Source organism: Hypomesus nipponensis, chromosome 12 (genome assembly GCF_054491055.1).
Source record: "Hypomesus nipponensis isolate SF chromosome 12, ASM5449105v1, whole genome shotgun sequence".
Lineage (NCBI taxonomy): Eukaryota > Metazoa > Chordata > Actinopteri > Osmeriformes > Osmeridae > Hypomesus > Hypomesus nipponensis.
In genome coordinates, this window is record NC_140372.1 from 5,568,415 (window position 1) to 5,593,415 (window position 25,001).

Here is a 25,001-nt window from a genome sequence, read left to right on the forward strand (position 1 = left end):
TCTAGCCAGCAAAAGGTATGGTGTCTAACTCCCAGTAGCGTGTAGGCCTACTAGGTTAGCTACATGGTAATTTAACAAAGAAGACAGGGAGGTAGAACGTCCTCTAGAGGAAGTTAATGCAAATATCATGGTCTGTTTGAAGTGAAAGTTGATTTCCTGTTTGCGCGTTCACTAAATTCACAAGTAGCTCGTCTTGATTAAGATAAATGAACACCAAACATCACCAAAATTACATGATGTAGTGGTAGGACTTTGGTGACCTGAATGCGAAAACTACAATTTTACCTAGCTGTCATTTTTTCGAGCTCCGGTAAGTTTTGAAATCAAAATGCAGGCTAAATCATTGAAACTCAATTTGTATGTAACCAATGCTCATCGGGACTATTGACAAAATTACATGTTTCTGAGATTTACTTATTCATTCTTTTAGGTTTATTCGACAATGTCTTATGTACATTTAATGTTAGGCTTACTCAAGTGTATATATTTTTTTAACGCGAACTAGCTATTTCATGCTTACTTTCATTATTACACCACGAAGAACATATTATGATATTAGGCAACTTTACTCGAATGGTATTTGTGAACCTCACGCAGAACAGAACACACCACTGGGAAGGATAAGCGAGGGATACTGTGCGTGTCGTTGTGTCAATCTTCATGTGGATATCATAGACAAGCTATTTAAATATTCACGCACAGTATATGCATCTTATCTTCTACCTGCAAGTTTTTGCTGCTCTACCAAGCCCTCAGAATGTGAGAATGGATGCCATCAACACTCGATATATTCTCCTGTGGGAATGGAATCAGTCGCAGCATGACTACAAAGTCACTTTCACAGCAGAATTCACCTTGTGAGTCACAAGTCTGTGGTTCCACTCAATAATAAATTCCGTTCTTGGAAAATATTTTTCCATTTTAATATTATCAAACTGCAAATCAGAGATTTCAATTATCATCCACCTTGTTGTGATCAAAGTATAAAAACTGAGTTTTGTCCCTCTGTTTTAGCTCTCACGATGAAAGTGGCTACACCAGGATATGTACTGGCATAACGCAGAAATGGTGCAACTTCTCCGCCAACCTGGACTACTTTGCGAGTTATGCACTGAGAGTCCGGGCTGAGAGTCATGCTGGACTCAAGTCAAACTGGTCGGTCAGGGAGGAATTCTGTCCTGAAGACAACGGTGAGAGGAGCTTGCATACTCTGTATGTGGACAGACCTGTGGAGGGCAAGTTTGAGAACTGTGTTTGCAATTATAGTCTGGTGTCCATGTGTTTTTGCATTTGAGCAAGTAGCACTTCTCTTAAGTTACAAACTGTGTAGAAACAAATAGCTTACAGCGTGATGCTCAGAGGTATGAAATGACAACAAGTTCAGAGGTCCACAGTGATTAGTTGCTGTCACCCACAAGCGCTAGTGTGTAACAGCCTTTTCTGTGTCACAGCAACCTTGGGTCCACCAACCCACCTGAGAGTGGAGCCAGGCAACGCTATGGCAACCATCAGCTTCAGGGAGCCAATGTCAGAGCAGGGAGTTCCCATGAGCTCCATTCTAAAGAACATGGCATTCAAACTGCAGTACTGGGACACACAGAGCCAGGTAACACACACGCACACGCACACGCACACACACACAGAACATATATTTGCTGGGTTTTCCAGATTCGTTAAGAAGCTCTTAACGAATCTGGGAAACCCGGCCAATGTATTTATCTGAGGTTTATTTTAATGCTAGAAACAGGAAGGAAAACTCAGATATGCACTCATCTGTCATTGTCAATGCCTTTGTCATTGCCTTACTTGTGTGATCTACAAAAAAAAGGACAGGAAATAAGAATGATAACTTTTAGATGCAAATACAATACAATTTTCCTGAAACAGCTATTCTATTCCACACATTTCTTTTTGAAGGAAAAGACAGTTCTAAGGTCTGCAAGACCAGTAAAAGTGTTTGATACAGAAATGCACACACACACACACACACACTTGACTACAGACGTTATTCCCAAACCCTCCAATGTTCTGACTCCTGGATTCCCCTTGCCATCTCACAGAGAGTAACCAAGGTGATCCAGGCCACTCAGCACACTTTGTTCCTGCAGCCACGGACAGAATTCTGTCTACAGGTCAGCGCCATCAGCGAAGAACATGAAAAAGTCAGCCCTTACACACGCATGCAGTGTGTGACCACTACGGGTGAGCGCGCGTGTGTGTGTGTGTGTGTGTGTGTGTGTTTGTGGGAGGGGAGTCAGGTGGCTGAGCAGTTAGGGAATTGGGCTAGTAATCAGAAGGTTGCCGGATCGATTCCCGTCCGTGCCAAATGAGGTTGTGTCCTTGGGCAAGGCACTTCACCCTACTTGCCTCGGGCAGAATGTCCCTGTACTTACTGTAAGTCGCTCTGGATAAGAGCGTCTGCTAAATGACTAAATGTAAATGTGTGTGTGTGGCAGGTTAGAACGGGCATTCTCGTCCTTGTCTCAATATTCACATATTTTTCACTTGACAATACTTTTGATGCTTCTCTGAAAGATGTCCATGTGAAGTGGCCTGCTGTTGAATGTGAAATCTGCTGTCTCTTCCAGGAGACCTCCCTGTGTGGTTCATCTTGCCAGCTGTGGTTGGTCCAGCTATGTTGATAGGACTCGTCTACATTTACAGCAGAAAGAAAAGAAGGGTTCCATCTTATTCGATAGAACCCAGCAGCATATTGGTAAGTGTACACAGCCTCAGATCATTTGTCCAACTTATTTGGGACTATGTAATAGAGGAATTTCATGAGAAAAAAAACGTATTTATCCCAAACATAACGGAGGGCCCGATAATACCCATCTAGATATGTGGGCTTTGTTATTCTCTGAATACAATTGTAACACAGAAAGATTTGACCGCATATGTTCCCAGGGTCTTCCAAAATCCCTCACACCCTTGTCCGTGGATTCCAGTGAAGAGAGCTGTGCGGTGATGACTGTGGTTACCAAGGGTTGGCCGCAGGAGGACTGAGGTCATTGAGAAATCTAGTGTGTACAAGGGAGGACAGTGGCAGAAACAGCCACTGGTCGTCATGGCAACGCACAGAGTTATCTTTGGGTGACGTTGGTTTTCGGTCTGTAAATTTTTTGTAAGTTCCACTGTATTGGCAGTATTTAATGCCTTTTAATCACATGTTTACATTGATTTTCCTCCATTTGTACTTGAATAAAGCCTAATTAATTTTCGTGATTTCAATTATAGTTTGAAAATGTTTAAATGTTTTGGTGACACTCATTAACCAATCAATGAATCCAATATAGATCCTTGCTGGTCAACATCCTTGCAGTCTCTAACTGTCCAAGTGTTACATCATATATTTTTTTTACACGATTATTGAGATGCAAAAACAAAACAATTTTGTCTGTGCAAACCTACAAAGGTAGGCCTATCATTTAGAAACTTTCTTTAGTTTTGTAATGTTTTCTTAGCCTACCTCAATTTTGACTTGTGTGCCGAGTCCGACACCTGGACTTGTGTGTGTGCTGCAGTGGCTATTTGGCAAGCTCAGAAGAGCACGCATAGGTTTGTGTTTTCTGTTAAACTGCTTTGATTTTACAAGCGTTGATTTGGATAATGTGTTTATTTTTTTCGGGATTATCAACCTAAATTTAATGCACTGAGTAATAAAGTACATTGTTAAAACTCAAACTTTAGATTTTACTGGGGCACAACAAATTTATACTGGGGCACGTGCCCCAGTAAAAAGGGTCTAACGACACCCCTGGCCTAAACTACTGTTTACCTGTCAACGACGTGAATACAATTCAGATATGAGCTAATTTCGCTTGATTGATATTTATATACAGAAATCTTGATGAAGACATCATACACGTGTCACAAAGCGCTTAACCTGTCCACTCCTGCAATACTGTCATCAGTGACTTGGAATATTTGATTTGACTGTCAGAAGGTCATTTCCCACTGAGATCCCACAACATAGGCCTCTTCGTGGGCATTCCACTAAACCAAAGGCGGCAAAGGCCTGTGTGATTTTTTTATAGCATGCTGGACAGTGTCCAACAACTGTGTCAAGTCACAGCCATAGCCACAACAATAACAGTTAAACGCATAACACCAAGCAAAAAGTAGTGAAAAGCCCAAAATGGAAATCTAGATTTAATATGAAGTTTGACAGTACATCAAGTACATCTGAGGTGATAACAATCCAAATAGATTCATTTGATAAGACATAGACCACCCAGAAAGGAGTGTAGCTGTGTTAGTCCCCAATCTCATGCAGTCCTGCAGTGGCTGTGGCATCAATGCAGCATGCGCATCAAGGGGGCTGGTGCCCAGGTGTTCCCTGGGAAGGGAGATCAGTCTTACAGGACTTAGAAACCCAGACTCCTGTCGTGAAGGAACACATCAACATGAGATTGAAACCATGGAGATATAGTGGCAGTATACAGTATGTGTGTGGTTTTGTGTGTGTACAGTATGTGTGTGTGTGGTTTTGTGTGTGTACAGTATGTATGAGCGTGTCCACCTCTCGGGGGAGGGATCGGGGCCCAGGTGGTCGGGGGGGCTGTGGCGGTAGGGGCGTTCAGGGGACCAGGACACCCGTGGGCTGGTGGAGCGACGGGGGTGAGGGGAGGCACGCAGGCCGGAGGAAGAGGAGGAAAGACCTTGACGCCGCAATTCCAGCACCGCTCTCTCCCTGAGAGTGTGTGTGAGAGAGAGAAAGAGAGAGAGAGAGAACGTGAGAGAGAAAGAGAAGCATTCTTCTGTACAGATTCAGGCAGCCAGGCAGACTAGAAAGAGGGAAAGAAAGGCAGACGGAAAGACAGGCAGGCTGACCTCTCGAAGCGTTCCGTGGAGAGCTGTCTCTTGGTCATCTCCAGGTCAGCCTCCAGCTGTGCTGACCGGGTCTTCAGCTGGGCCACCTCCCTGCTCTGACAGCTCCTGGGGGGGACAGAGGGGACAGAGGAAGGCTCTTCATCTCCATCACATGGATCAGGTTAGTAAACATGGCAGCAGCTCCACTGCTTCTAAACTAGAACAGAAGCGAAAGAAACAGAACCAAATGAAACGTGACCGCGGTAGACTTGGACGAGCGCGCGTGTGTGTGTGTACTCACGCCCTGCTGTCAGCCACGGTGAGCTTGTCTCGGAGCAGATGGACCTGGCTGTGTTTCTCCTGGGAGCTGAGCTGTCTGTGGAGCTCCTTCTCCCTGGAGGACACCAGCATGGCCTCCAGACTCTTCACGCTGAGCCGCTCGCTGGCCAGCTGCTTACGGAGGGTCTCCACCTCCGAGCTGCAAGCCTCCAGCTCCCGCTGCACCTGAGAACACACACCCCCCCCCCGGTCACACCTGCACGCACACACCTGCATGCACCCGCCCCGCTAGCACACACACACCGAGGCACACGTCCATCTCTACACCCCCCACACACACCCCACCCACAGTCCTGCGTTCCCAGCCAGACTCACAGTCTCCTTGCTGGCGTCCAGTTTGACGCAGAGCTCGCGGATCTTCTCCAGGTCCGAGTAGGAGGAGGAGTGCTGGTCCTGGACCTGCCTCAACTCCTCCTCTTTCTGCTGCAGACTCCTGCTCAGCTGAGCCAGCTGGCTGCTGCAACTCCGCTCTGACAGCAAGGCCTGCACACACACACACACGCACGCAGGTGAGGATGCGTCACCGTAGCGCAAGGGTTAGTGTTCCAGTTCCCAGGTCTTCTACGAGCCAGCCAGCCAGCCAGCCAGCCTCCCAGCCAGCCTGTGTACAGACCTGTTGCAGGCTGGTCTCCAGGCCCTCCACCCTGTCCTTCAGCCTGAGTCTGTCCCTGTCGGAGGTCAGGAGGTCAGCCCTCAGCTGGCTCAGGCTGCCCTCAGCCTGGCGTGCCTGCTCCTCCCAGCTCTCCGCCTGGGCAGACGCACGGCGACGGGCCTCCTGCTGCTCCCTGCACTCGCTCTCCTGGGGATGGGAGGTGGGTCACACACACACACACACACAAGTGCTCGCACACATACACACACGCACATACACACGCACGTTTACACACACAAACACACACAAAAGGCAAGCAGACATATACACACGCATGGACAGACAGACAGACATACACATACATATACCACACACAAACACAAAGAAAGACGTCACTACCAACAGGTCTGGCTATCAGTCCCTACCCAACTCCAATCCGACAACGATGAATGCTTCAGGTAAGCAAAAGGAAAAAGTTTGCAAGAGGAAAAATAATTTTACATTTAGACAAGAGGGGTTCACTCTTCAAGGGATAACGAACACTCCACTGAGAGATTTAGCTGAAAATAACTAAATGATCCCAGATCATGATAACTCTGTACCTTGACAGAGAGCAGGCTCTCGATGCGGGAGATGTCGGACATGTACTCCTGCACCTTCCTATGAAGGTTCTGCACTTCCTGGGAGGAGTCCTCTGCTCTGAGCTGCAAAGCCTGAGGAGGAAGACACACACACACAAGGTCTGGGTCAACCAATCAGCTCTCTCTGACCACAAACACCAGGTCTGGGTCAACCAATCATCTCTCTCTGACCACACACACCAGGTCTGGGTCAACCAATCAGCTTTCTCTGACCACACATACCAAGTCTGGGTCAACCAATCATCTCTCTCTGACCACTCATACCAAGTCTGGATCAACCAATCATCTCTCTTTGACCACAAACACCAGGTCTGGGTCAACCAATCAGCTCTCAGTTTGTTTAACCTCAACCAATGACATGTCAGCAGGCAGGTTCCTGTGCTGGGGTGGGTGTGGTGGGTATGGGGTTCCTGACCTGGCCGTCCAGTCTGGCTCTCTCTAAGTCCTCTCGGAGCATCGCGTTCTCCCGCAGGGTGGCGTCCTTCACCTTGGCGACCGCGCCAAGCTCCTCCCCTGCGTCTCCCAGCCTCTGCCTCAGCACCTCCACCTCACGCTCACGCCCAGTCAGTGTGTCCCTCAGACACCTGGAGGAGGGTCAGGGAGAGGTCAGGGGTCAGAGGTGAGCGCTGCTACCGTAGGTGCTGCCCACACACACTCACAGGTACGTACAGCAGCACGAGCAGAGAGTACTCACTGTGTCGTGCCGTCTAACTCCTCAACATTCTGCCTCAGACTCCCAATCACCACATCCTGAAAACCACACGTTAGATTAGTGGGTGTGACTGTGTGTGTGACTGTGTGTGAGTGCGTGCGAAAGGCTACCTTATTTTCAAGCTGGTTATGGGCCTCGACGAGGAGGTCACTTTTCTTCTCCAGACGCTCGTGCAAGGAGTCTCTGCGTTGGTCCAGGTCTGCTATGGTGGACTGGAGACCCCCCACCTCCTCTCTCAGACAGCACATCTGCCTCTGCAGAGAATCTAACACACACACACACACAGTCCAACTGTATTCACTAACGTACACATACACAGTATTTCTCACAGAGGCCAGCATGTTGGAGCCCTTCTCACCATTCTTCTCCTCCAGCTGTCTGTTTCTCTCTTGCACTTTCTGCAGCTCTCCAATCCTGGAGGTCAGTCTGCGCTGGCTGTCACTCAGGGCTGTCTCCGTCTGGGTGTTAGACAGTCTAGAAGCACAACACACACACACATTTGAGCCAGCTATAGGCTACAGCAGTGGGAGACAGCCAGGGGTCCTGGGTCAGGCCAGAGGGCTGTGTGTGTGCTTCGAGGCTGACCTCAGCATCCCACTCTCGTTCCTGGCCCTGCCCAGCTCCTCCTGGGAGGCCGCCAGCTTCACGTCCAGGCAGTGCAGCTCCTCCTCCAGCCTCATCACCGTGTCCCGCATCTGGGCCAGCTTGTTCAACTGGTCGCCCCGCTCCTGCTCCAGCTACCACACACACACACACACACACGTAGTGTAGACACAATATAGACTGATGGGACGTAACAGGCAGAGTCCTGGGCAGAGGCGGACAGAACCGGAGTGTGTGTGCTCAGTGTGTGTGCTCGGGCCTCACAGTGAGGATGGTCTTCTGCAGGTCCTCCACCCTCTGCTCCAAGTGGGCGCGCTCGTTTATGGCTGTCTCCTGGGAGATCTGAGACAGTAAAACACACACACACAAACACACGAATACTTTGTATAACATGACAACGCTCACAAGTGAAGTCTGGGTTAGAGGCTGGGGAATGGCGTAGCTAGTGAGGAGGATGATGGTGGTGGTGACCTTGAGACGTTCCCTCAGGCTGTCTCTCTCCGTGCTCATGCGATGAAGGTCGCTCACGGCCTCGTCTCGCTCCGCCTCCACGCGTTTCAGGATGCTCTGGGCCGTCACGCAGCCCTTACCGACGCGCGTCGACTTGGACTTGATCACCTCGCGCCTCAGCGCCGCGATCTCCTCCTGGGCCTGGGGACGCGGGCAGGTGTGTGTGTGTAACTATGATTCCACGTCTGAGGCAGAAACATTTATCTCATAGGATTGATTATTCGGATCAATATATTATGCCTGTATAAGTTACAAGGATACACAAGTTAGTTTAGGGTGAAATGTCCCTTTAATGGACACCGGTGTCTGACCTTCTGGTAGTGCATGCTGGTCTTATCTCGGTCGGCACTCAACACCTTGACGTTGGCCTGGACCTCTGATAGGTGGCGCTCGTACTTATCCAGCATGCTCTGCATGTCGTCTCTCTCTCTCAGCACCCTCATCAGCTCACAGTCGTAGCTGCCCGACTGGCGACGCATGAAGGACGGGTCAGGGGTCAGGGGTCAGGGACGGCATAATACTGCCCAGACTCCTGGTCACACTGACTGAATCTCAACGTGAGCTTAAATGGGTTTAAATGAATCTAAATGGGTTTAAATGAATCTAAATGGGTTTAAATGAATCTAAATGGGTTTAAATGCGCCTTCTGAATGCGGTTAGAGATTTTCAAATTGAGAGTTAAATGAGTTTGAATGTGGGTTCAAAAGAGACTGTAATGTGCTTTGTGTTCAGGTGAGTGTGGATGTGTGGATGGATGGGGCAGTAAGCGGGCCCTGTGTACCTTGACAGGGCTGTGTCGCCTGGGGCTGCGGCCGGAAGGGGGGCCCCTGGAGGAGGGGGCCCTGGAGGGGCTGCAGCACCGCCTGTCCCTCAGCATCCTCCTCGGAGCGCGGGCCTCCTGTGTGTGGTTCTCCTCTTCCTCGCTCCACCGAACGCCCTCCACGCCCCTGCCACGAGTCTGTCTGAGGCCCTCCTCTATGCCCAGGTCCTGCTCTCTCTCTGCAGACACAGCACCGTCCTGTTCACATGCATCCGTCTGAATGTGGAGGTGCCGTATTGTAGTCTAACGAGTTCTATTTTAAGTTGGGTTGCTCATATCACATACTGATATTACCTGATGGTACCAACTCCTATGACCCACAAAACAATTTCAAGTATCTAATGCGATCCTTTCCCCCTAAAGCTACCTGTTCTCAAGCCTAACCTGGCTCGACTGCCTTTCTAACAGCCTCTCCCTGTCTAACATCGCCATCTAGTGGTCATTGAAATGTACCTGTAAGGCTGAGTTTCTCCACCTGCCTGAGCAAGCAGTTTCTCTCCTGGTGTAGGTTTTTCACTAAATCCTGCAGCTCCTTGTCCTGGTCTTGGTCTTGGTCCTGGTCCTGGTCCTGGTCCTGGTCCTGGTCCTGGTCCTGGTCTTGGTCTTGGTCCTTGTCCTGGTCCCGATCCTGGTTGGATTTGGCACTAAGCCAGTTCTGTGAGGGGTGAGACTGGGTCGACCTGCTATCCTAAGACACAGAAGAGAGGAGCCCAAGGACTCATGGTAAATGTAGGCCCCTGATTGTGATTAGAGGTAAGATGATTTGTATTCCACAGTAAGATAGTTAGAAGATAAAGGAATCCATTTTAGTGTCCTCTTACAGATTGTGTTTTTGTGATGACGCCCTCTATTGCAGTGATATTCCTCTGCAAGTTGACAATGATGGTCTGATGACAAAAAGGCCCATCAGGATTCATTAATGGCATTTTACATCTGACAAGCACAAGGAATATTCGATTATGAGAGCGGGTATGAGTGAGAACATAATTACATCAAACTAGAGTATGGTTGAAGGCTCTGACCCCACCTCTGCAAGCTGTGTGTCTGTTGTATCCACGTCAGCAACTTGGTATTGACTATGTGGTTGAGAAAGCTGACCCAATGTTAGGCCTGGGCCACACTCCTCCTGGTGGCCCAGAGACACTGACAGCTCCTCCACCTCCTCCCTTGTCCACTCAATCCCTCTGGCATATAGCTGCACCTTACCCTGCACGTCACACCAGGGTACGTACGGTATGACACAAAACAGTTTGACTGGTCACAGTCTCTAAGCGAGGGAAACACGCTATACTAGATTAAACTAGAATGTAAACATTTGAGTTTGTTAGTTACTAGTTTTCTCTGAATAAAAGGAGGCTAGTTGGAGCAGTTGGTGGGTCGATTTATGGCAAACAGTATACATGTTGTCATGGCAACCACAAGCCCCCCTGCTCTGATTTGGTGTTACGATCTCGCTAGACATATCAGTTCAGACAAGATTGAATTGTGTTTAATGGGAAAATATAAGTTACTTTAGGTTTTACTGTACTCATACGAGAAAAGCAACGAAAATAATCCAATTAACATGCTTATACAGTCGCTAATTTAGCTAGTGCTACCGCTAACGTTAGCTGTAATGTCACCTCTACTGTAACTGAGTTGCTCGCTAGCTTACTTTATTTAACGTTCAATCTTGTGGAAGATACGGCAATTGGCAAGTATATGGTGATAACACCAAAAAGAAATGTGATGCTCATTGGATGTTATTAAACAAAAAATAAGTTCGAATACAAATATATGCATGACTTACTTCCAAGATTGAGTTTTAGTTGATTTAGCTTCTGCTACACATTGTCGTATACCCTAACTTGAGTCTCCTAGATAAACCGCTTTTCCCCAGGATAAACAATCTGACAAATCAGAGTTCAGGATTCGACCGGAGTTTTGGACGTCACTGCTTTAGCACCAATCACCAAAGACCATTTCTTTTCTAAAGCGTCCGTTACCTTGACAACCTTACTACAAACCCAACATGTGCCGAGTCATGACTTTTATTCTTACCGAATATTTCTGTTTGTGCATGCACCTCAAAATTACAGTGATGCACCCCCAGCTACTAGGCCTCATGGTTTTCTGAAGTTATCTTATATTTGACTGACAATAATAAATCAATGTATTTAGTTACAAAGTTTCTTTACCAAAATACTGTTTCATAATAATCACATAAAAACTGGGGGGGACAATACCATCCTTACAACATAAGGAATGTGATTGAAAATAATATTGGGGCTTCCACTTTCTGCAGAGATTATCCCATATAAAAGTTCCTTCCAACAGATAGGTGGCGGTATGACCAAACGTGTACATCAAATATCAACCACAATCCCTATGGCCACCGAAGAACGCAGAAGAAGACCTGAATGACAGCGGAAGTTTGAATGAGACTACTAGAGCCTGTTTAAGGATATTAGACATTCTCTGAGATTACTCTGCCGAGTCTTCGGAAGCAACTGCATACTTGGTTATTGTATCGTTTTAATCTCAATAAAGGAACGTGTAGTATCTGTTCACATTTACTGCAAGTGACCCAGAAACACTATGATTTTAAGGACATGTTTGCAAGTGCGTGAACAATCCAAAGCATGTTTACAATGGGCTCGAGCCAAAAGCACTTTTACAGATCTCATCGACGAGAGTGGACAGTCAGGTGTTATTCTTAAGTCGATGTCAACGGATATTTATGAAAATTTAGCAATGGAAGACTGGATACATGACTATGTTGACCTACAGAATCGGAAAATACTTTTCCTGTGGAGAAACGGCCCAGCAGTGGTGATAGGGAGACACCAGAATCCGTGGCAGGAATGCAACCTTCAGCTCATGAGACAGCGTGGAATACCCCTCGCTAGAAGACGGAGTGGGGGCGGAACTGTTTATCACGATTTGGGTAATGTCAATTTGACATTCTTCACGTCCAAGAAAAAGTACGATCGCAACAGGAATCTCCACATAGTCACCAGTGCATTGAAACGACTTAGGCCGAACCTAGACGTGCGAGCCACGGAGCGATTTGACATTTTGCTCAATGGGCACTATAAAATCTCAGGGACCGCTGCAAAACTAGGGAGGACTGCAGCTTATCATCACTGCACTCTTCTGTGTTCCGCCGACCGGGCCTTGCTGTCTGCGGTGCTGAAGCCGACCTGTCAAGGCATTAAAAGCAATGCAACTCCAAGTGTGCCCTCGCCCGTGAAGAATCTCCTGGACGAGGACAACACGTTAGACTGTGACACTATCATGAATGCCGTTGCTTCCCAGTACAACACTGAGTTTGGTTTCAGCTCCCCTGTAACGCTTGTGGACCCCAGTGACGAGTTCTCATTCCCCGGTATACACAAAATGTCGGGCGAGCTTAAAACTTGGGAATGGACTTTAGGAAGGACTCCTAAATTTAGCATATCTGCGTCCTTTGATTTGCACGACAACTCGTCCAGACAAAATGCATCTCTAAACATTGACATCAAGAATGGCATCATAGACAACTGCGAAATTGATGTTCCATCGCACTGGTTGCCGTCAGATGTGCGTAGAGAGTTCTGCATGTTGTTGGTCGGTGGGAAATTCTGTCCGAATGAGATGGCAGTGATCCTAGCAGCATTTCTCAGGACGACCTCACAAGAACTCAAAACTAAGATATATAATCTGTATCAGAATGTTGTATCGGTCATGTGAATAAAGAAGTTTGCGGTCCCTGTGTAGTGTTTTATTCTATGGAGATGCTGCATATGTACAACGTGTGATTGTTGTCCCCATTTTTGCATGCATCTTTTCATTTAGGGTGTGCTGATGCAAATTGTTTAAAACCACTTGTTCTTCTACTTGTGTAAGCAAACGTATAGTACAGCTATCTTCATCTCACTTACTAATACATAATTTATTGGACGTAAATACATTTGACTGAATGGGCGGACATCATTCAATGGTTTTGGATTTCAAGCGGTGCGTATTCAAGGGTGCGTCTGATGCGTACGCAAATCAGGTATCACAAGCTTACGTTGCTACGTCAGCTGAGCTGCGCAGAAAACAGGAAGCAGATCATTTAGTTGCTGTTGGGTGAGTGCTGCCAAGAAACTTTAGTCACTGAACAAACTTGGGACTTATTTATAAAGAATATGGTCTTATAACACGAATATGAAGCCAGCGACATACAGTTCGACAAACATATTGTAAGCAACACTATGTTAAATAAATGACATTAACGACAACATTTAGACAACTAGTCTCTCAGCTAGCTGCTCCCTGTTATCGCGTTAAAAGAGCTATGCTAGTATAGATGCGAGAATTGGTTCGTTTCTTCTATAGTGAGTGGTAGCATCTGCCTTTGGTTTTAAAGAATAGCTATGCCAACGGGTTTGTTTCTTCTGATATTTGATTCTGTAGAGCGTTGGTCAGTGCTAGCTCTACAACCACTAGTAGCTGATCCTAGAATGCCGCGATGGAGGAGCGGAAGCTGAAACGAAAGAGTCCCAGACCATCCACAAACCAGCCAGCCCAACCGCCCACCACCCGAAAGAGTTCATCTTCGGGCCGCCACCTCGGCTTCAACAACATGGGCACTCACTCGAGCCAGAAGTCCAGGAGCCGGAGGTATGATCATATCACGAGCCTCATCAGACATCAATGTCGAAGGAAACACCCGCTCTATACTGACGATTATCTTTTCGATAGCAGTTTTATTGAATTGTGTGTCACCCTAGGGTTGGGAGGGACAAGGCCAGGGCTCAGCAGCAGGGCGCAGGAGCCAGGACTGGGCAGGGCCAGACGGCCCCCATCATCCAGCACTCCTTCCTGACTGACGTGTCAGATGTACAGGAGATGGAGAAGGGACTTCTGAGTCTCCTCAACGACTTTCACTCAGGCAAACTGCAGGCCTTCGGTGAGACTGCATAATCTCTAAATACCACTCGAGAGATTATGAATAGTTTTCATAGCAGACTTTGGTAAAGCAACACTATGACGGCTCGCTCGCTTTCTCTCTCTCTCTCTCTCTCTCTCTTTCTCTCTCTCTTTCTCTCTCTCTTTCTCTCTCTCTCTCTCTCTCTCTCTCTGTCTCTCTCTGTCTCTCTGTCTCACTCACTCTGCTTGTTGCCCAATTATTCCTGCCCCAGGTAATGAGTGCTCCATCGACCAGATGGAGCAGGTGAGGGAGATGCAGGAGAAGTTGGCCCGTTTGCACTTTGACCTGTATGGAGAGGTGGATGAGCTGCCAGAGGAGCAGCAGAAGACTGCTTCTGACACCAACATGGACAAACTACTGCTCAATGTAAGATCTGTGGAGGATGTTTTACTGGTTGAAAAAAGCTCACCCACCCTGTACCCCATTGCTGTGATAATTGCTAAACACATGAATGCGGTCTGATTATCTCGTAGTATTTAGGCTTTCTGGAATGGTTCAAACCACCTGTTACACAGTGTGTTTGGGAATTGTGCCAGTGTCCATCATAATTAGAAGCATTGTTGTTCTCAAAATGGAATGTTTTCTCTTTTCTTCCTACAGCTAGAGGATCTTAGTACATCAATGTATCCTTTGAAGAGGATGGCTCTGATAACATGGTCATATATATGTGTGTGAGTGGTAGTGTGTGTGAGTGCTAGTATGTGTTTAAGTTCTGCTCTCTGCTTCAGCAACGTACTGTAAAGGACTCTGGACTGTGACTCAGCGTTGAGTTATTAACAGTTTCATTGTAGTACTTTCTATGTTCTCCTTAACCCTGAATATCTTCCAGTCAGAAACTCAACCTAGCAGACAGCCAGGAGGTCCCAAAGACTGCCAGCGTCTGAGTTTCCACTCTCCTGTTCCAATGTCCTCTCCTGCAATTTGTACTGAAATTACAGCACCTAAAGCACTTGCACATTCTCTCTCTCTCTTTCTCTCTTTCTCTCTTTCTCTCTCTCTCTCTCTCTCTCTCTCTCACACAGACTAAACCACAGGTCTTCTTCTCAATGACCAGCATTAAGGTTAAACCACTATGAACAGCCTTTGATTTACCACTCTTACTATGTGGTGGAGTCATTGATGTATTAAATAATTAATTAAAGGGTCAGTTGAGTTGAGGGACATGCCCCAATCGGTAACACAAGCTGGACTCATATCTTGCTTGGTCACCTTGCATTTAATGATGCGGATCAAGGCCAATCAATTTTTTTTTTTTTTTTTTTTTTTTTTTCACTGTCTTGTATTAGCAGATATACCTTCTGGTCTCTGGTGTTATGCATATCTGGTATTGAATTTGGTTACTGGTGTGGTTCATGGGAAGTGATGTTCTTGGGGATATCAAGCTCATAATCAAGGAGATGGGGGAGGTGGGTGGTCATTCCAGTGACCTCACACGATGTCATGGTTAGCATGCTTTTTTACTGAGATCCAAATAGTCTCCTAGCTTGTGCCTCCTACATATCTTAATGCATCTGAGGAGAACAGGAGTAGGCTTGCACGATACAGCTCCTGGGAGATGCTGTTGGTATCTTACAGTTCATCCCTTTTTCTATCCTTTCAGATATACGAAGTTTGGAGGCTAGGAGTGTTGGGAGACAGTTTGTGCCTTTGTTTCAACAGGAGATGGCTTCACTTTAATCTACAGTAATATCATGTATTAAGTACATTGAATAGCGCACATCCTTTTATTGTTTTTGCGACATTGTACCTATTCACAAGTATAGAGGTTTACTAAGCTTCCCTAAATGTGGATGTCTCATGCCTTATTTTAGTTGGATTATAATTTTGGAATCAACAGAATTCAGTATATATATATGATATATAATATATATAAATGTAGGCTATAGATGCCAGTTTCATAAGATAGCCTACAGATGCAATACAGATGACTTATGTGTGAAATATAATCGTTGTGATTTGATTTGTGTGAGGTTATTGATTGTAACAACATTGCTGTGTTTTATAATTTCATTTTTGGTGATGTAATAAAAATTTAATTCTAGCAAAGTTACAAGTAGGGATGTGTGTTCATTCCGCATGGTTGTAAGCCATCCAGTCGTGCATGTGAAGGAATGCATTCCGTGAACCCTTTTGTCCGTATGTTGTTCCGTCTCTAAGGAAACATGGGGTCATTAGCTACTAGCGATCGAAGGAAAGTCTAGAATTACCCATTCCTTTTCATCTTAAGATCGAGAAAAATAACTCCTTCAGTAGGCCTGCCCATGGAGACTTCTCACAGTGTGAAACGTTGGGAGCTTGACGGAACAGACTACAACACCCAATTCGTTCTGACGCCGTGGTCCAAGTCTGTAGGAGCGGCTGATACCCGCTTTAGTGCCTGGACGCCGATAACTAACAAGTCGTCCAACAAGCAGGTTAGATGAAACGAGCGACATTCCGTAAAACATTTAGTGTAAAGACATTAATTATTGGCCTTTTGGCGTTATTGATTTGATAGAGATGTTTAAAGAATGACAGGGAGAGAGCGCGAGGGAATGACATGCAGGAAATGTCTGACTGACTGGAATTGGACCCAGGCCTCTGCTGGAAGGCCTTGAGCTACCGGGTGACCTCAATAACTGAACTAAGTCAGAATCAAACTTTAAGAACACCATCAGCAGTAGGAGCAGACAGTTCCGAGTTTTATTCAAAAATAATATGTTTTGTAGAATAACCAAGCCAAGTTGGAAACCGTGCTAAAAAGCTCCCTGTGTTTTGTTGACCATTTCTTCTCAGCTGTTTGAGGAGAGAACCTCATTGATTCTGCACTGGTTTGACTTGTGGACGGACCGACAGAGGAAGCACCTCCTCACCACCTTGCTGACACGATGCTCCAAGTCCCAACTCCAGTAACATAACCCTCTTTCACCCAGCCATATAGATCTGAAAGAACTGGATTGGTACAAGAATTCATTCAATATACCCATGGTATAAACCTTGATCTTTAACCCTGTCATGACCTCTGTGACAGGTTCTGCAGAGACTGGCTGAAACAGACAGTGCCTGCAACGAGTGTGGACTTCACCACTATTCTGCCACAGTGTCTCTCACTGTACGTGATGTCATTCCTGACCCCGCGTGACCTTTGCTCTGCCGCGCAGGTCAGCTGGCACTGGAGGTTCCTGGCCGAGCAGGTGAGAAGTGAAAGAGGTCACAAACCTGGACCGAAGGTGGTGAGGTTTTAGGTTACATGGACTCTCTCTTTCTCTGTTCTTGTAGGACTGCCTCTGGGCGGGCAGGAGTATTCGTCTGGGCTGGTTCCTCCCCTACACCCCGGGGGAGAAGGAATACGGAGGGTGGAAAAGTCACTACATCTCCTGCGTCGCCACGCTGGATTGGCTGACTCCCAGAGAGGCCGCCGAACAATACGGGACTCTCAACCCACCCAGCGCCGGGGCGAGGGAGGAGGAGGAGGAGCGGTGGAGGGAGAGAATGATCCGCCAGACCGTCAGAGAGAGAGTGGAGGAGCTCAAGAGTGAGTGAGATGAGAAAGAGAGATGTACAATGGAGAGAGTAAGTCTGAGGGTAGTAGTAGCGCAGTAGCAATCAGTCAGGGTTTTTAACAGGTTCTGTTTTCCTCTACAGAAGCGTCTCTGAAGAACAGGAGAATATGGGGCAGCAGCATCCACGCAGGGGGAAGGAAGAGTGGACGTGCCCAGGCAGAGAGGCTCAGACCTGGGGTACCATTCAGCCCTCTACCCTCCCTCTCCTGGCAACCAGAGACAAGGGCTTATGTTCCTCTAAACCCTAAGCTGAACCCCAACCTCTCTACAGAGACGACCCTGAGCCTGCAGTCTCTAAGGTGAGACATGGAGAGTTGTGTCACCACTCCCAGCACATCATGAGTAGTGTTTGATTGTGTGTGTTTAGAGTAAACAAGGGGGGTCTGTCCTGCTACACCTCCAGAACCAGAACCCCTCAGCAGTCCTCCTCCTCGCCACATGGGTCACTGTTGCTGCTCTCCAACAGAGTTCCTGCCTACGAGGTGAGGAGGGGAGGGCAACGTCATCTTGACAAGTAATATGTGAAAGAGTTGGTTAAATCTCCCGTCTTCTCTCCTATCCTCTGCTCTCCTCTCTAGCTGGTGTTAAGTGGAGTGAGGGGAGGCGTAATACCTGTGCTGTACGACCACAGAGGGACCCTGCCAGCTCTCTTAGCCCAGGTAAAGAGGGCTCTTGGTGGGCACATGATCCAGAGGCTTGGCCTGCTAGCACCAGGAGGAACGGATGAACTCATTCTGCTGCAAGGTGGTCTTTGTTTGAACTTTCCCCGGCACACCTATTTGTTTTTGGGTAGATGAACAAGGTTTATATTCAGCCTGACTGGGATAGAGGTTGGTGTTGGAGTCTTCAGATGTCGACCCTGACCTCTCCACCTTTAACATCCAGGCTGCAGCGTCACAGAGAGGAGTGTTTTGTCCCCTGACATCAGAGAATTCTGGGAGAAACTGTGTGGTTGGGTTGTACCACTTGAGGAGGGAGGAGGGGTGGACATCTTTTCTCCTTTCGCTGCATCTGGTAGGTAAACACACCCAGCCCCCATGCGTAGACAGTCTCCTATATCCTAATCCTGATGTCTAAGTCTGTGGACTGTTTGTCTGTCAGCGTCAGGAGTGATTCTGATCCAGACTCTGTCCACTCTGACGGGTCTGGAGGTCCAGGCTCCCATGGGGATAGCCACTGGATTCTTCCAGAACAGTAAGCCAGACACACACACACCTACCCACACACAAACACACACATACAACTAAACTTGTTTTTGATGGTTTGTGATCTTCTTCAACCTCCCTCTGTCCCACCCTAGTCCTGAGTGAGTGGTCCGGAAGCGGGGGGGTGAGTGTGGGGGCCAGGTCACCCTCCCTCTCTCCTCCTGCACGGTACGTGTGTGAGAGTGTGTTGCAGGGCTGGGCCAGACAGGCCCTGTGGCTGGAACAGGCCTTAGGGGCCCTCAGGGACCAGCTGGAGCCCCAACTACAGCAACTCCGCCTGGACACCAGGGGTCGTGCCCTGGGTGGGTCACACACACCACACTGGTGGTTCTTTCTCTTTGAGGTTCTCCTGATTTATCCAAGCGATGAATGGAGGATTCTCTCTTTCTCTCTCTCTTTAATTTTGTCTATGTAGCCAGCAGGCTAGCAGCTAATTGGTATGTATTTGTGCTAGCGTGTGTGTGTGTGTATGTTTTCTCAGGTCAGTTTCTGTGGGATGTTGTAGCCCTGGAGAAGCTCAGTGTGTCTAAGGAACTGAGTGTGGTCCTGGTGGAGGCCCTCACAGCCCTCTCCACACAGGACACGGTAAGCCTAAGCCTAAGCCCCGTTGTGGTTGTGCAAAACTCTAACCTTTGGACTGTCCTGTTGGGCCTACCCCGGAGAAGCATCACACACTAGCCCTCTCTCCCTTCCTCCTCTATTTCAGACCAGACCTCTGGAGTTTCTCTCTCTCTTCCTGAGGAGAAGGGGGAGGAAACACAGATAGGGGATGGTAAAGAACAAGAGGAAATGAATGAGGAAAGCTCTCCTGAAAAAGGCCAGTATGGAGTTCCGTGCCCCAACCTTGATATAGCACAGGTGAATAGAAGTGCATGTGTGTGTCAATGTAGGCCTCTCTGTTTGTGTGGCTTTTCTCTCACCCTCTCCTTCCCTTCTCTCTCTCTCTCTCCCTCCCAGGCTGAGCTGGACTGGCGTGCTGTGGTTTTTAGGGAGCTGTACCACAGTGAGAGGCAGTACCTGAGCAAGCTGGGGGCGGTGCTTAGCGTCTACCATGACCCCCTAGACTCCGCCCTCAATTCCAACAGAGCCATCCTCAGCTCCGCCCACATACACATGATCCTCACCCCTGTGAAGCACATAGTGGAGGTCAATAGGTAAGAGACACACACATACATGCACACACACACACATTTACTCACACACCACACACCTCCTTCTTTCTTTCCCTCATGTGCGCTCCAGGCTGTTCCTGTCAGATTTGGGGGCCAGGCAGGAGAAGTGGGGTGCAGAGCAGTGTGTAGGAGACGTGTGTGTGAAGTTCTGCTCCAGACTCCGAGCCTACACCAATTACCTCAACAACTATCCAACTGCACTGCGCACCATAGATAAGGTGAGTCTTCACACAAACACACACACACGCACACACAAACAGACACACTGTTAAAGCATTGATGTGGAAATTAAATCGATTTTACATGTCCTACAATAAATACATGTTAATAACATTGTGTATGTGTGTTTCAGTGCAGAGAGATGATCCCTAGTTTCCGAGCTTTCCTGAAGAGAGTGGACAGGACCCTGGCCTCTCACATGCTGAGGTACGCTCCAACACATCTGGAGGTTAAAGGGGAAAGGGACACCCAGCCATCCACAGTCTGTGTGTGTGTGTGATCAGTCTACAGGAGCTGTTGCTGTGTCCAGTGTGGCGAGTCGAAGAATACGTAACCCTCCTCAAAGCCTTCGCTTTCCACACCCCCCCAGAACACCCCGACCACACACACCTGTCCTCAGCTCTACACACCCTGCTGCGCTACAGGGATTTCATACACAAGGTAAATACGTACATAGACTCCTCATATTTTTCTTGAGCCAGAACAAGACCTATGTTACGTAAGAAAATGTGTGTGTGTGTGTGTGTGTGTGTGTGTGTGTGTGCGTCTCAGCTGAAGAAGAGCTCAGAGAGAGATGTGAGCATCCAGGAGACTCAGAGGAGGATCAAGGCTTGTCCGGTACGCATGTTACCCCAACCCCCATCACCCCTACTGTCAGCCAGTACCCTGAGAATACCCTCTCACTGCACCTAGTTGGAGGCTAAAGGAGTGTGTGTGTGTGTGATCATGTGAAGAACCTGTGTGAAGGAAACAGACAGCTTATCACCACTCAGGATGCCATTCTGCTCAGAAGCCCTCATAATGACATCGCAGACTCCCTCAAGTAAGACCACACACACACACACACACACATATCAAACATATACATATACAAATACACAGACATAAACACAGGCATTCACTAATCAAAAGCACATCTTATCACTCTGTGTGTGTGTGTGCGGGGGTGTGTGTGTGTGTGTGTGTGTGTGTGTGTGTAGGACATATGAGCAGGTGGCTGACCTGGGTTTGTTCTTGTTCACCGATGCCCTGGTCTTGACAGAGAGGAGCGTGCGTCACACACCTTTCAGCCTCTCTCAGCACAGCACACACACTTTCCTGGCCTCTGTGGCCTTGCCTAGCCTCAACCTGCGAGAGGTCACACACACACGCTGTGAGTTTTTCCACATTCACACACACACACACAAATGCAACATGTTTATATGAGCCAGAGCATCTCAATCGCTTTGCCCTTCATCCTCCTGCCCTCTCTCTCTCTCTCTCTCTCTCTCTCTCTCTGTCTCTCTCTGTCTCTCTCCTCTCTCTCCAGACGTGTGTAATGCGTTCGTCCTGGAGGGCCCCAGCCGTGTGTGGGTGTGTTCTACAGAGAGGGAGGAGGAGAGAGAGAGGTTTCTCCTTGCCCTGAGCTCAGCCAGGCACACTGCTCTAGCTGAGGGCTAGCTGCTCTAGCTGAGGGTTAGCTGCTCTAGCTGAGGGCTAGCTGCTCTAGCTGAGGGCTAGCTGCTCTAGCTGAGGGCTAGCTGCTCTAGCTGAGGGCTAGCCACATTCTGGAGGCACGCTGAGGACACACATCTTGTTACACACGACAGTAGCTGGATCGTGTTGTCCTAAGGAGATATTATGTGCTATGTTGGATATCTATGATATACATTAAACATACATTAATCCTGCCTTGGCCGTGAGTCTCTCACTGTGTTTCTCCCTCTCTGTCTCTTTCTCTCCCTCTCTGTCTCTTTCTCTCTATGTGTCTCTTCTTCTCTTTCTCTCTCTCTCCCTCTCTTTCTCTCTCTCTCTCCCTCTCTGTCTCTCCCACTCCCTCTCTCTGTTTCTCTCCCTCTCTCCCTTTCTGTCTCTCTTCCTCTTTCTCTCTCTCTCTCTCTCTCTCTCTCTCTCTCTCTCTCTCTCTCTCTCTCTCTCTCTCTCTCTCTCTCTCTCTCTCTCTCTCTCTCTCTCTCTCGCTCCCTCTCTGTGTCTCTCGCTCCCTTTCTCTCTCTGTCACTCCCTCTCTGTGTGCTCTTTCTCCCCTGTGTCTTCTGGACAATAATAGAATCTCCCTGCTACATATCACATCCATCTTATTAGTTTGAGTCCAGTCTGATAACAATCCAAAACAAACTTCCTCGTCTTTGTTCCTGGGCTGGGGCTGTCAGGGGTGACCGGGTGTAAACGGCCCTTCTTTCCTACACACACCAGCAGATAGGGTTGTTAAGAGCCAATCTGATTCATGGACTTTGCTTTGTGGTAGATCTATAATCCCCCCCACACACACACATGCACAAACGTACACACGTATACACATACACACTCAGAGACACATGCACATACTGTATATCAACAAATACACACACACACGCAAGCATACATACTCTGTCTTAGTCATGCATATCCCACAGACACACCTGTATAAAAGAGAGATGTGAGTTCTCAGGGTGGTGGAACCGTGCTGTCCGTGTTCTGCGTGCTTCTCAGTGGAACGTCAAATCTGGCCCAACGTTCTTGTGAGGTGAGAGCCTTTTATTAGTCCTACACTACATTTGTGCTGTTCTATTGAACCAACACACAGGTGTCTTATGTTTATCAACCAGTGGGGATAGAAGACAGACATGGCATAGTACACAGTTAATGTGAATATAATTATTTATCAATCAGATTAAATCAATGACTTGATCTTGAAGGACTAATTACATCATAGATCCCAGACTTTGTGCTGTAAACATGTATTGATTGCACACATTCTCTATTTGAGGACAGTGTGTGTGAGTTTTTATAATGTATAATGTGTGTTTGTGTGGACAATCGTGTGGGCAATGGGCATATGTGGAAGTGGCTCTTATCAGACCTGGTATTGCTACCCTGCTGATAAATATTAAGAATTAGGCAGAACTGAACAAACAGCTTCCTTTTCTCCACCTCCATCTCTCTGTCTCTCCTGCTCTCGTTCAGGGAGCATGTTGTCTAGTGTGCGTTGTGTAGCATGTGTCGTAGCATGCTGTCAGTATGAATGCGTCTCAGGAAAGCTGTGTGGCATCTTCCCCCTCTGAGAGATCCCTGCTGAGGTCAAGGGTCACCGCCCCCTACATTGCTGCCGAGCTCCTCATCGCCGTCCTCTCCACCACTGGGAACTTCCTGGTCTGCCTCGCCGTGATCCGCAACAGGAAACTGCGCACCGTCACCAACTACTTCCTGGTGGGGGTCTCATTGGACCAAATCAGATCACATGGATGCTCGTACTGCTCAAAATGGCAAAATCTCACTTTCGGTTATCGCCAATGAATTATCAGTCGGATAACAATAATCATGAGTCAAATCCAGGGAATGAATTTGCTCTTCTACCCGCAGGTGTCGCTGGCGGTGGCGGACTTGTTTGTGGGTCTCCTCGCCATCCCCTGTGCTGTCCTGACAGGGCTGGGCCTCCCTCACCACAACCTGCCCGTGTGCCTGCTCCTCCTGAGCGTGCTCATCGTCCTGACCCAGAGCTCCGTCCTCAGCCTGCTGGCCGTGGCGACAGAGCGCTACGTGGCCATCCTGCTGCCCCTGCAGTACCAGCGCCTCATGAGCCCCCACAACGCCCGCCTGGCGCTGGGGCTCACCTGGACGCTGGCGTTGGTGTCCGGGGCCGTGCCCCTCATGGGCTGGCACAACTCGCCGCCACCCTCAGGGTACGGAAAGGGAATCTTCTAGAAATAACACAGACTTGAGCCTGTTGTGAAGTTTTTTTTTTTCTTTTTTCAAAGACCATGTGTCAGATGATTTTCGGAACATGAGTACTATACTCATTGTAATGTGATTGGCTTCATGTCCTTTGTGTGGTCTTCTGTGTGTCACTCTTTCTGTGCTGTGCTCAGAGGACTCTTGTTGTTGGCGTTGCAGGTTCTGCATCTTCACCTGTGTGGTGAACATGAGCTACATGGTCTACTTTAACTTCTTTGGCTGCGTGCTGGTGCCCCTGGTGGTGATGTTTGGCATCTACGGTCGCATCTTCATCACGGTGAGACGGCACCTGAGGCGCATCGCAGACCTCCGGGGCCTGGCTGGGCAGGGGGCAGGGTCAAGGTCTGGGGCCGGGTCAAACGATGGGGCACTTGGGGCCGGGGCTGGGGCAAGAGGTTGTGAACCAGAAACGGAGGTAAGGGCCGGGTCTGTAGACGAAGCTGGGCCAGGAGGAGGTGGACTGGGGACAGGAGCTGAGTTGACCTCGGAGGGAGAATGCACAGATGTTACCCAGGTTTACAATGAAGATGGAGTGGTTGTAGGTGAGAATGAGATGACTGACCACAGGCCTTCTGAGGGGGGCACTGTGGCTTGGGGTAGCAAAGTGAGGTCTGGTTCTGGGACCAGTTCTGGTTCTAAGTCCGGCTCTGATGGAGTGACTCAGTTTGGCGTTGCCCGCGACGTCATGAGACCCCTGCGCATGCGTAGCGAGAGGAGGAAGGCCACCTCTCTCTTCCTCATCCTCTTCCTCTTCATGCTGTGCTGGCTGCCACTCCACTGCATCAACTGTGTGCTGCTGCTGTGCCCGGACTGTCACGTGCCCCTGCCCGTCAGCCTGGCGGCCATCTTGCTGAGTCACGCCAACTCCGCCCTCAACCCGCTGCTCTACGCCTACCGGATGAGGTCTTTCAGACACACCCTCAAGACGATGTGTCTATGTCAGTGGCACCATGGCAACAGAGAAGGACAGAGCACCCTTAGGGAGACAGAGTGACCCTGTGACCTCTGACCTCCGACAGCTGGACAAATACAGATACTTTATGTGATGGATAAACACCAGATATTCAGATTTTTTTTATTGAATCATAAAATATTGCATTTTTTATACAGTGTACTATCCATTGTCATTCTTGGAGAGAAAAATTTCCCCAAATTTGTGGTGACATATGTTGTCAATTATTACAAAA

The 25,001-nt window shown here is 48.2% G+C and overlaps 6 protein-coding genes across 8 annotated transcripts; 5 read left to right on the forward strand and 1 right to left on the reverse strand.

The window, feature by feature from the left end:
* Positions 1-149: 149 nt before the first annotated feature.
* Positions 150-3,684, forward strand: LOC146260768 (interferon alpha/beta receptor 1a-like). Its single transcript, XM_084668249.1, has 7 exons — positions 150-310; positions 731-857; positions 1,015-1,190; positions 1,452-1,606; positions 2,061-2,202; positions 2,589-2,716; positions 2,908-3,684. The coding sequence occupies exons 1-7, from the start codon at positions 265-267 to the stop codon at positions 3,004-3,006; spliced, it is 873 nt and encodes a 290-aa protein (XP_084524375.1). The 5' UTR covers positions 150-264; the 3' UTR covers positions 3,007-3,684.
* Positions 3,685-4,139: 455 nt separating this feature from the next.
* tsga10 (testis specific, 10) lies at positions 4,140-10,973 on the reverse strand. 2 transcript variants are annotated; one of them, XM_084668040.1, is made up of 20 exons: positions 10,819-10,973; positions 10,057-10,236; positions 9,851-9,916; positions 9,483-9,717; positions 8,991-9,208; positions 8,521-8,676; positions 8,171-8,350; positions 7,964-8,041; positions 7,682-7,833; positions 7,455-7,570; positions 7,207-7,361; positions 7,079-7,134; positions 6,800-6,968; positions 6,346-6,456; positions 5,765-5,950; positions 5,467-5,634; positions 5,114-5,316; positions 4,834-4,938; positions 4,523-4,693; positions 4,140-4,383 (listed from the first exon to the last, which is right to left on the reverse strand). In XM_084668040.1, the coding sequence occupies exons 5-20, from the start codon at positions 9,084-9,086 to the stop codon at positions 4,368-4,370; spliced, it is 2,118 nt and encodes a 705-aa protein (XP_084524166.1). In that variant the 5' UTR covers positions 9,087-9,208; positions 9,483-9,717; positions 9,851-9,916; positions 10,057-10,236; positions 10,819-10,973; the 3' UTR covers positions 4,140-4,367. The 2 variants fall into 2 exon arrangements, with proteins under 2 accessions (XP_084524166.1, XP_084524165.1); XM_084668039.1 differs by lacking the exon at positions 10,819-10,973 and having other exon boundaries at positions 9,851-9,962; positions 10,057-10,196.
* Positions 10,974-11,398: 425 nt separating this feature from the next.
* lipt1 (lipoyltransferase 1) lies at positions 11,399-12,758 on the forward strand. The gene has a single exon (XM_084668128.1). The coding sequence runs from the start codon at positions 11,607-11,609 to the stop codon at positions 12,738-12,740; it is 1,134 nt and encodes a 377-aa protein (XP_084524254.1). The 5' UTR covers positions 11,399-11,606; the 3' UTR covers positions 12,741-12,758.
* A 298-nt stretch (positions 12,759-13,056) lies between these two features.
* On the forward strand, positions 13,057-16,018 carry ccdc28a (coiled-coil domain containing 28A). 2 transcript variants are annotated; one of them, XM_084668431.1, is made up of 6 exons: positions 13,057-13,121; positions 13,449-13,655; positions 13,766-13,944; positions 14,177-14,331; positions 14,566-14,588; positions 14,795-16,018. In XM_084668431.1, the coding sequence occupies exons 2-6, from the start codon at positions 13,504-13,506 to the stop codon at positions 14,847-14,849; spliced, it is 564 nt and encodes a 187-aa protein (XP_084524557.1). In that variant the 5' UTR covers positions 13,057-13,121; positions 13,449-13,503; the 3' UTR covers positions 14,850-16,018. The 2 variants fall into 2 exon arrangements, with proteins under 2 accessions (XP_084524557.1, XP_084524556.1); XM_084668430.1 differs by having other exon boundaries at positions 13,093-13,234.
* A 77-nt stretch (positions 16,019-16,095) lies between these two features.
* ect2l (epithelial cell transforming 2 like) lies at positions 16,096-21,744 on the forward strand. Its single transcript, XM_084668575.1, has 20 exons — positions 16,096-16,379; positions 16,741-16,853; positions 16,976-17,138; positions 17,224-17,479; positions 17,590-17,806; positions 17,911-17,989; positions 18,086-18,251; positions 18,393-18,521; positions 18,609-18,701; positions 18,808-19,014; positions 19,194-19,297; positions 19,419-19,457; positions 19,670-19,866; positions 19,955-20,102; positions 20,237-20,310; positions 20,388-20,544; positions 20,656-20,721; positions 20,838-20,926; positions 21,084-21,256; positions 21,413-21,744. Exons 1-20 carry the CDS (start codon positions 16,227-16,229, stop codon positions 21,541-21,543), a joined length of 2,754 nt encoding a protein of 917 aa, XP_084524701.1. The 5' UTR covers positions 16,096-16,226; the 3' UTR covers positions 21,544-21,744.
* A 1,356-nt stretch (positions 21,745-23,100) lies between these two features.
* On the forward strand, positions 23,101-24,998 carry LOC146260773 (adenosine receptor A2a-like). The gene is made up of 4 exons (XM_084668576.1): positions 23,101-23,289; positions 23,443-23,762; positions 23,974-24,156; positions 24,505-24,998. The coding sequence occupies exons 1-4, from the start codon at positions 23,101-23,103 to the stop codon at positions 24,806-24,808; spliced, it is 996 nt and encodes a 331-aa protein (XP_084524702.1). The 3' UTR covers positions 24,809-24,998.
* The last annotated feature ends 3 nt before the right edge of the window (positions 24,999-25,001 follow it).

What these genes read in the sequence shown, in the direction of transcription:
- LOC146260768 (XM_084668249.1), top strand. Translation starts at nt 265, where the DNA reads ATGCGAAAACTACAATTTTACCTAGCTGTCATTTTTTCGAGCTCCG. An exon ending in TTCACAGCAGAATTCACCTT is followed by an intron (nt 858 to 1,014) that starts GTGAGTCACAAG and finishes CCTCTGTTTTAG; the next exon opens with CTCTCACGATGAAAGTGGCT. An exon ending in GCAGTGTGTGACCACTACGG is followed by an intron (nt 2,203 to 2,588) that starts GTGAGCGCGCGT and finishes TGTCTCTTCCAG; the next exon opens with GAGACCTCCCTGTGTGGTTC.
- tsga10 (XM_084668039.1), bottom strand. Translation starts at nt 9,955, where the DNA reads ATGCCATTAATGAATCCTGATGGGCCTTTTTGTCATCAGACCATCATT. An exon ending in AACGAGAGTGGGATGCTGAG is followed by an intron (nt 7,571 to 7,681) that starts GTCAGCCTCGAA and finishes TTGTGCTTCTAG; the next exon opens with ACTGTCTAACACCCAGACGG. An exon ending in TGGAGACCAGCCTGCAACAG is followed by an intron (nt 5,635 to 5,764) that starts GTCTGTACACAG and finishes GTGTGTGTGCAG; the next exon opens with GCCTTGCTGTCAGAGCGGAG.
- lipt1 (XM_084668128.1), top strand. Translation starts at nt 11,607, where the DNA reads ATGATTTTAAGGACATGTTTGCAAGTGCGTGAACAATCCAAAGCATGT.
- ccdc28a (XM_084668431.1), top strand. Translation starts at nt 13,504, where the DNA reads ATGGAGGAGCGGAAGCTGAAACGAAAGAGTCCCAGACCATCCACAAAC. An exon ending in TGGACAAACTACTGCTCAAT is followed by an intron (nt 14,332 to 14,565) that starts GTAAGATCTGTG and finishes TTCTTCCTACAG; the next exon opens with CTAGAGGATCTTAGTACATC. An exon ending in GAGGATCTTAGTACATCAAT is followed by an intron (nt 14,589 to 14,794) that starts GTATCCTTTGAA and finishes AATATCTTCCAG; the next exon opens with TCAGAAACTCAACCTAGCAG.
- ect2l (XM_084668575.1), top strand. Translation starts at nt 16,227, where the DNA reads ATGGAGACTTCTCACAGTGTGAAACGTTGGGAGCTTGACGGAACAGAC. An exon ending in ACAAGTCGTCCAACAAGCAG is followed by an intron (nt 16,380 to 16,740) that starts GTTAGATGAAAC and finishes ATTTCTTCTCAG; the next exon opens with CTGTTTGAGGAGAGAACCTC. An exon ending in GGAGGTTCCTGGCCGAGCAG is followed by an intron (nt 17,139 to 17,223) that starts GTGAGAAGTGAA and finishes CTGTTCTTGTAG; the next exon opens with GACTGCCTCTGGGCGGGCAG.
- LOC146260773 (XM_084668576.1), top strand. Translation starts at nt 23,101, where the DNA reads ATGAATGCGTCTCAGGAAAGCTGTGTGGCATCTTCCCCCTCTGAGAGA. An exon ending in CCGTCACCAACTACTTCCTG is followed by an intron (nt 23,290 to 23,442) that starts GTGGGGGTCTCA and finishes TTCTACCCGCAG; the next exon opens with GTGTCGCTGGCGGTGGCGGA. An exon ending in GGGCAGGGGGCAGGGTCAAG is followed by an intron (nt 24,157 to 24,504) that starts GTCTGGGGCCGG and finishes CGACGTCATGAG; the next exon opens with ACCCCTGCGCATGCGTAGCG.